The sequence below is a fragment of the Gavialis gangeticus genome, unplaced genomic scaffold (assembly GCF_001723915.1).
Source record: "Gavialis gangeticus isolate Ggan-Ray unplaced genomic scaffold, GavGan_comp1, whole genome shotgun sequence".
Taxonomy (NCBI): domain Eukaryota; kingdom Metazoa; phylum Chordata; order Crocodylia; family Gavialidae; genus Gavialis; species Gavialis gangeticus.
In genome coordinates this window covers 115,099,211-115,108,150 of record NW_017729031.1, presented here as the reverse complement: position 1 = coordinate 115,108,150, position 8,940 = coordinate 115,099,211, and the positions used below count along the sequence as shown (strand labels likewise).

The window sequence follows — 8,940 nt, the reverse complement described above, 5'->3', positions numbered from 1 at the left end:
TGCAGGTTTTACTAACTTACCAACCTGAGTCTTGGCTGTTTTCTGTCTGCTGTTCTGTCACTTGTCTAGTCATGAATTTGTCACATCTTCCAGGTAAATCTTTTTTTTTGTTGAAAAAAATTTTTTTTTCATTCCCAGCCTCTTGCTGTCATATAGGGAAACCCTTAACACCTTTGACAAATAAGCCAAGAGGGCAAGGATTTGATTTCCAACTACTAGTGCTCAAAGTATCTCCAGCACTGAATGGTGATGCTTAAAGTCTTATGGAAGCTTCACGGGTTTATTTGTTTCTTTTGTTTTGTTTTCTAAGAAAATACTCTACGCTCCAGGGGCATGGGAGAGATGCCATGACAAATCAAGCTTATAGCAGTGGCAAGATGAGGAAAGAGGCTAAGGTTGTGTCTGTGCAGAGCCCCTTCACTGCCATCAAAAATTAAGGCAGAATAGCTCTTAAAGGAATGAGTTTCTTATAATACAGAGAAATGACAGCCTGAGCTCTGGCAAGACCAGCCAAGCCTAAAGCGGTGTGGTGAAGGAACGTTTGTTCTTCTGCTGAACAGCTGCTGCTGCTGCAAGATGCCAGGTGGGGTTCAAGCTGCCAGAGAACCTGGGAGTTGCCCTTGATAACCTTCAGCCCTGGAGCACAGCAAAAGTACTTGCTCACCTTAAGCGTAGATCACAACACTCTGCATTCAAGCTGCTTTCTGGTTTAAGGGGTGCAGACTTTGCCACACCACTTACCCTTCCCTGTATCTGAACTTGCAAAATACAAGCTGGCAAGCGTGGGTCTGGCAAGATGTTTCAACTGTGAGACATCTATGCGGCCATACCCTAGAATTCATACGCTTCTCATCTACCCTTACTTTGTGTTCTCAACCTGTAGCACATCTACCTATATAACATGTGCAGCCAAACTGAGTTAGAAGTGCCTCATGACAACTTGCCAAAAGCTCGAGCACATCTCATTTTAAACACTTTCATTATTTATAAAGAACCATACATTTACATACCCCTTTACACAAGGCAATAAGGTGCCTGCCTGAAGGAGCTTACAGTCTAATAGAAAAGATACAATACAGAGGACAACAGCATTATTAAATACCAAGTTGAAACCTCCTTCATAGTTTACTTATTTCTGTTTTTCTGGAGACACCAACAGCCAAGCAAACAAGTCAAGTAGCAATATAAACAAAAGGCCCAGCCAGATGTGGTGGTGATTTCACAAACAGGGCCAAGCTACTGACAATCCCTTCCGGTTACAGAAACCCCAAGGACTGGTTTATGGCAGTTTTAATAAAAAGCATCTACCGTTGATTTGACAACAGCATTTTGGAATCTTTTGCTGGCCTCCTCTGGGATCTCTGATGATGTGAGCTCCATGGGGAAGTCAGCAAGCTGTTCAAGGAGCCCTAAAGATTTGAAGAGTGCAGGGATGGTTCAAGATCTGCCCTTAGTTTAAAAATCCTGCCTGATTGCCCAAGTGAGAGCAGGAAGGGCAGCAGGCAACAGACAGCAGATCTACCACAGGAGTGGCAGAGGGAGCTTGGTACAGATCTTTCCCTCCCATCTGATTTTGTAGGATCCAGGCTCTGCTGTGGATGCAAGCATTAAGAAAAGGAAAAAGGGGAAGATATTGGTAATGACAATGCTTAACTCAGAGAATTGGCCTCAGGAAAACATCATTTACAACTCTCTGAGGCTGCTGCAGAATGGGAAAGAGGAAGCGCAAGTCTGTGGAGCTTAGAAGGAGCAAAAGTATTTTTAATCCAAATGTTGGTCCTTGCTTCAGCTGCAGAGAAAGCCCAGAGCCAGACAAAGTCCTAATTTCTCCTCTGTAGCCCCACAGAACTCCCAGTATGACACATGAAGGGAGAGAAAAGCCCAATCCCCATGAAGAACAACTTTCAGGGAAAACCCAGGAGGAGCCTGTTGTCTTGGCATAGACCCTAAAGTAGCTTGGAACCCCTACCTGCAATGACTGTTTGGCTTTGCAGGCTGCATCCAGAGGCAGAAAATTCCTCACTCCTGGACTAACAGCAGTAGTGGGAGGTTCTGAAGGTTAGCAGTCCCTTAGCTGCCGATTGCTTGCTTTCTGGAGAACTCTCATAGATTAGCTAAATTATGGAATTAGAACTGACCAGGCATAAATCCATTGCTAGTAAGTGACTGACAGGAACATTTTGAACAGGCCACAGTGTAGTATGTTGGAACAACACTTGGCTGGATTTTGCTGTTTGGTTCAGGAATAAATGCTTTTATAGTGAGTGCTTGCACAAATTCAGTTATATTGATGCCTGACACCCCAGTGTAAGTGATGCCTTTCCAGTGTACTTAACAGCAGTTTTGAAAGGGAAGAGCAAGAGACTCACAGTAACAAAACCTGAGGCCAAACTAGAACTGTTTTGGTGCCTCTTTCCTCCAGCATGGATTTGTGCCTTCTCCTAATCACAAGATTTTTGGAGGTGTACGTGCCAAACCCCTGTGGTTGCTGAAAACAAGGAAAGACAGTTTTGTAGTAGGAGCTGAAATGAGAATTATATGCACATTTGTTTCCCAGGTCTACCACCAGCTCCCTGTGTGATCTGGGCCAATCATTTTCTTTGGCTCAGCTCTCCCCACTGTAGCAATGGGGAGAATTCTGTTAAGGGTGTTATCAAAAACTCCCCATTTAATGGAGAGATGCTCACATTCTGTAAAGTACAAGGAATACCAAGAGCGGATGCCAGTTGAACAAACTACATCCCATGGAGAACATGGGACACATGGAGTTAAGAGGCAGGAAGGTTTAGCTGAGGATTCTCCGTTACAGAAAATGTTTGCTTACTACTAATCAGTTGACCTTTTAAGAAAATACAGAGAGTGAACAAGGAGGAGCTGGTGACATTAGAGAAAACCCTTCCCTCAACTTTAAATATCCTTTTCCTTACCAAGTTCAGTTGTGAAGGAAACTTGCCCTTTGGACAGAGCCATGGGACACGAAAGAGATTAATGAAAGCCAATTTGGGGCCTGAAAGGTTGGAGCAAAGGGGGGGTGGGGAAAGAGAGGGAGAGACTTGCAACAGCCATTCAGGAAGAAGATCAAGATCCCATCTGGAGGGGCAAGAGGCCAAAGCCACAGAACAGATGGAGACCAAGCGACAGCTGGTAGAAACACGCTTTCATGTGTAAAGTTTGCTCTTTGGAGAATTTTGCTCTCCAACTTTGAAGGCATCATTATGCTAATAGCTCCTCCCCCCTACAACACTTGGGAGCAAGCCTGAGCACTCAGGAGCAGGCATTCCAAAGCTCTCAATGAAGCTAGTTAATTAACAAGGGCCCTTTCAACATTTAGAAGCTACTGTCACACAACCTTGGCATAGCTTTAGTAGCAGAGGGTCTTGTTTCTTTACCAGCACGGGTGGGGGGGCATGATGAGAAAGAATTAATTTGGCCCCCAGTGGTAAGGCAGGTTGCTTGCAAGCTGCAGAGCCTGGAACTTTGTCTAAAGTTGTTCTTCTTTTAACAAGCCCTAATGAAGGGGATAAGATTCACAGCTGTATAAATTGATTAGATGAACAAGAAAGTGGGACCCTTTTTACTGCTCCATCATCCATGCTTTGGGGAACTATTCTTCTGAAGCATGATGGGATTTCTGTCTTTGTCAGGGTCACTTAATCCTGGTTTCATCCAACACCACGATAACGAGACACCTAAACCTTTTGAAAGCTAAGGAAACAGACTGACCCTTCCCTTGGAGCAAGGTAGAAAGAGGAAACCTATTTGTGCTACTTTTACACAGAGTTGGATGCTACAAGGTCTGAAAAGAACACAGCTTTTCTAAGATCAGAAAACCAACTGAAATAAAAGGTCAGAAGCAGCAACTTGTTTCCTTTTCCTTTATTAAAGGTAAAATGTTTCTCCCTTTAAGGCAAGAATTTCTCCCTGCTGCAGGGATCCATTGATGCAGCTTTGAGTACAGAAAAAAAAGTTAAACTCTTGATTATTGTTCAAACTAAAATGTTACACTGTAAAACAGTTCATAATTAAAAAAAGAAATCCCATTTCAAGCACCCGGACTGAGTCCAGTTTCATAGCAGATGCTGAGGTACAAGACAATAAATTAAAAGTTCCTTCCAACTGTAGAGCTCACAGTTCTTCCTAATGTGATGTCTTCTTTGTTCCTTTCCCAAATTTGGCATCGAGTCCAAGACCTGCAGAGAAACAAGAAGGATTTGTGCCCGAGGAAAACTTCAGTACTTTCCGCAAACAACTACAAACCAGTCTACAGCCCCACATAGTGATCAGCACTTAATTACTCTAGAGCCAGTGGGTGCCACGTAAAAATTTTTGGCATAAACAAAAATCCTTTAAGTCAGCTGGATCTGTAACTGGAGTAACACCCTCCAGTAACTACCTGAACCTTTTCTCCCAAACAAGACCAGAGACATACTTTCACCAACAAATCTGCCCCAAGACAAAAATAATCCATTGCCCTCAGTCCTTCCCTCCCTAACTCCCCTCCCCAGTCAACCACCCATTTCCATACTCCACCACCGTGTAATAGCCAGAGCAAAGATTCTGAAATTAGGACTTACCCAAGAATACTAGGATAGTCCCTACCCACTGCATTGTACTGATTGGGTTGGCAAACAGAATGACAGAGGCTAAAATGGTGAAGAATTTGCGGGTTGTGGTAATGATAGAACACGTCAAAGGTCCAAAGTATACCACAGTCATGAAGATGAAACTCTGGAAGAGAAACAGATTTGGTGTGCTGGAGGAAACTGTCTTCCTAGATGCTAGATCCACCTTACAGTCTTTATAGAAACTGAATTCCAATTACATCTTAAAATCAGACTTTTATGGGAAGATTTCATGCACAACTGTGAGCCAATCTACAGTCGAGAGTGTTGGCTGTACAGTAAGCAGGGTATAATCAGAAACAGCAGGAAGATCTGGCAGCTTCACCTTCGGTCATCCAAGTAAAGGAGAAATCAGGAGCGCTGCACGAAGGGGTTTAGAGTAAGAAAACAGAATGTTATCTACCTGACCCAGTGCACTCGTCAAGCCAAACAGCAGGATGTTGTAGAGGATGCTAGGATAACGTTCTGCAAAACTCAGGAATTCCCAAAGCTCTCCCGTGAACAAGATCCCTAGGGAAGGTTTAAGGACAGCATGAATTCCTGACCCAGAGACACTCTGGGCAGTCAGCACCTCTCCAGTCACGCTCATAATTCACATTCACTACACCTGATAAAGAATCTACTACGAAAGTGAAAGCAAACTCCACCCAGAGAAGGCCAATGGAAAAGGATCTGTAGTCACTGGTCCATGGCAGAGCTTCTGGTGGGAGGCAAAATATTAAGGAGGCTAATCCCTTAGGATTCAAAGGGATTAGCATCCAGCTGCTAAATCCGTTGTACAGCCACAATTCTGTTCTCTGTTGCTTCCCAGCTGTATCTCACTCAACCCTAACTTACTGAGCCAGAGTAAGGGATGTCAGGAGTTCAATGAGAGGAAGTGGATGCTACAGCAGAATGCAAGAACTTCTTCATTTGCAAGAACAGGATCGCTCCAGAAATAGTCTGCAGTTTTACATTTGGACTCAGTCAAAAAAACATCAAGTGAAATATCACCCTCCTAGTTACTCTTGTTGACTGCACCTTTCATTATCCCCAGTTCTCAACACAGTAATCATGAGCACCATTTCTCAAAAAAAGAACACACTGCTACACACAAGGCAACCTCATTCCCTGTCAAAGCAAGGCAATGGTGGCAGAGATTGTTACTGAGACCCCAGGCCCAGCCTGAAGGCAGGAATTTTTCAGAGATGCAGATGTACTTGGGTAACTGAACTGTGTGAGGAGCAGTGTACTCTGCTGGCCATTTTAAAAAACTGCACCCAAATAAAAACTGGGCAGGTAGGAGATTTCCCCCTCTAAAAAAAGAAGGAAGTTCTGCAAAGTATGCCAGGCCCTTTACATAAGGTGAGGCAAGGTCCTTGGCTCAGAGGATGTTCCAAGTCAGTCTTCAGGCCAGATCGCTTAGCTTCTCTCAGCATGTTCCTTACCAGCACCAAGGAACAGTGTGGACCACAGATTAACATTTAGCATCATGTGGTTGGAACCAGTCTGGTAATGAGCTCTCATATGGTCCTGTGACACCCCAGTCAGTCCATCCAACGTCAGTGACAGCAGCTAAGGAAAGAAAGGGGGTCATAAGAGATGACAATACAGGACTCTTGTCAGCTATTTCCTCTTTAATGCACATCCAAATCCAATAGCCTAGTTTCAAACTGTTTATTAAATAGTAATAGATGAACACAAATTCTGAGGTGGTGCCTGGCATGCCTGTGCCAATGCCCCATCCCACCTCGCTGTGAGGTAGGTTGGAAGAACCACCCCTCCCAGGGCCTAGCAGACAATCACCCCTTTACCATCTTTCCACTATGGATTCTGGAGAACCCTGATGGTGGAGTAGCCTCCACCACCCACACAAACCGTTGGGATTCCTTGTACTTCAGCAGTCTGGTACTTACCAGGAGGAGTTCTCCATAGCCAAAGATGTGGTCATCAGCACTCTCACTTCCTTTTTTAGGTTTGTACATGAACAGGGCCACACCTGTGACTATCAGCAGGACGCAGAGATATTTGGCTAGTGGGTACTTCTTCCTCAGCACAGTCACGCCTAGAAGCATGACTGCAGAAAGAAGAGGGTTTGGGAAACTGCTCCTGAAAAATTCTGCTAGAAATTAAATGATTCTGTGCCACATTCTGGGTGCAACAGACAAGCACACAGCTATTCTCTCCACTCTGGCACAAGCAGAGCTTCCCCAGGAGTAGAATCATAATAGGGAAGAAAGGGGCCTCAAGGAGGTCACACCATCCACTCCCCCAACACCTCAGACAGGGTCAGCTATGCTTAGAAACAGACATTTGTTAAGCCTCTCAAAATCTCTGAGTGGAAATGTACTGTTTTTTATTAAAAAAAAAAAAAAAAGACAAGGGACTGGTTCAAAGCAGGGTACAGACTAGAAAGCATATCATAACTGCTTACCTGGAATGGGTTTGCAGGACTTGCCTAAGACCTGTAAGTGAAAGAGCATCTTAGCTAGCTGCATGCTGCACACTACCCACAACCAGGCGAGGTGATCATAACGCAGGAATTGCTAGTTGGGATGAGACCCAGAGTCCCTCCACCCCCAATAGTCTTAAGTCCTGTAGTGTGAAGATATCCCCCCTCAAATTTATTTTTCAGAGTTGACCATCATTCTGGATATTCCTGTCCTTAACTCTGTGTCTTTGTGACAAGGTAATTTAGCAGAACTTGCAGATTCGTTGGAATCTGACATGGCCCCGCTATGAGCGCTTCTGCTGTGGCCTTGAACTTACAACTTCTGGGCTGTCAACCACGGGCCTTAGGACCTGTACCACCCCAGCCCTTGATCAGTGCCCCAGTGCATCCCTGCACTGACTTAGCATTTTGGGTACAAGGATGACAAGCTATAACTTGCAACAGTCCTCACTAGGGAAAATGCATATCTACAAAGGAAATTTTATAACTCAAGTTTTTTGCTGCAGACCAGCCTGCCTCTCTTCACCTGAGTTGGATAATTGACGAATTGCAGAGCTGAGTTGCTGGAAACCATTGCACCCAGATAGGAGAGGGAGCAAGCTGCATACAGCCAGTTCCGAGTCCGATCCACCCTGACAGTGTCAAAGAACTGGATCACTGGGGAGAAGTACAAAAGATACAGGTTGTCACCGGACATTATGGCATTGTAAAATACATTTGTGATGCCAGAAGTACACAACCCCCAACACAGTTCAGCTTCTTATCCACCGCACGGATGAAGCAAGCTGTTGTCCAGATCTCTAGGGCCCGAGCGTCTGATCTGAAGAGGTCGAGGTAAAGGAGAGATGCTGAATTCCTGACGTTCTTCATCTTGCCTGCTGTGACAGAAGCAAGGGAACCTGTACCAGCACCTCTTATGGGAGGCAACAGCTCAGTTGTCCAAATACTCCTCTTCTCCTCCCAAAGGTAAAACTGCAGCATTTTAGCAGACATTAGGCTCTTTGCTTTGCACCGCACCCCTCTCACAGGTGCTCTCAAACTGAGTGAGAGCCTTTGGGTGCAGCTTCCCAGTTGGTGACCCGGGCTCACGGGGGTGACATGCGGGGGGACCGTGGGGGCGGGTCCCAAGACTCCATGGTGTTGCCAGGTAGTTATCTGTATGATCATTTCAACCCCTGTACAATGTACCATCAATAACAATACAAGCATACAAAACATACAACAATTTCTGAGGCAGCCTATGCAAAACCCAAGTCACTCTCAGGGAGTCTTAGCTGACTTTTGGGTTTGCTGTCAGCACTTCCTTATGGCTGCTTGCCTCAAAATGAGAAACGCTTTAGTTTGGATGATGCAGTTCTTGCTCGCTAGATTTACAGTGAGCAACATGAAGTAAATAAGAAAGAGGTTTATTTGCATCTCATTTTTTCAGTGTCGAATAGTTTTTCACCAAATACGGCAATTTTGAGCATCCAAAGCGATCGTTTTACATTGAAGACCTGGCAACCCCGAGTCCGCCCGGGACAGGGAGGTGGCGGAGAGGCCGCGGGACCCGGGTTACGTACGCAGCCGGGCGAAGACGGCGTTGATCACGCACTGGATGAAGACCAAGGACAGCGCGTACTTGAACGTCTCCTGCTGGGCGCCCTCCCCGTACTTCCCTCGCGTGCTGCAAGGAGCACAGCCACAGTGAGACGGTGGCCAGGCCCGGTACCGGACCGTGCCGGGGGGAGCGGAGGGGGGGGGGGTGGTGCTCACATGCTCTCTTGCAGGATGCCGTAGTAGAAGTAGCATGCGAAGACACCGAGGAAGCAGATTGGCAGGCGCAGGCGCTCAGGCGTCAGGGCCCCGCCCGCGCTCGCGCCCATGGCGGCGGCGGCGGCGGCGGCT

General features: G+C 45.9%; 1 protein-coding gene across 1 annotated transcript; it reads right to left on the bottom strand.

Annotated features, from left to right (window-relative positions):
* Positions 1 to 3,861: 3,861 nt before the first annotated feature.
* On the bottom strand, positions 3,862 to 8,932 carry SLC35B1 (solute carrier family 35 member B1). Its single transcript, XM_019523630.1, has 9 exons — positions 8,809 to 8,932; positions 8,616 to 8,719; positions 7,580 to 7,710; positions 7,036 to 7,066; positions 6,518 to 6,678; positions 6,050 to 6,176; positions 5,026 to 5,132; positions 4,575 to 4,728; positions 3,862 to 4,190 (listed from the first exon to the last, which is right to left on the bottom strand). The coding sequence occupies exons 1-9, from the start codon at positions 8,916 to 8,918 to the stop codon at positions 4,138 to 4,140; spliced, it is 978 nt and encodes a 325-aa protein (XP_019379175.1). The 5' UTR covers positions 8,919 to 8,932; the 3' UTR covers positions 3,862 to 4,137.
* Positions 8,933 to 8,940: the final 8 nt, after the last annotated feature.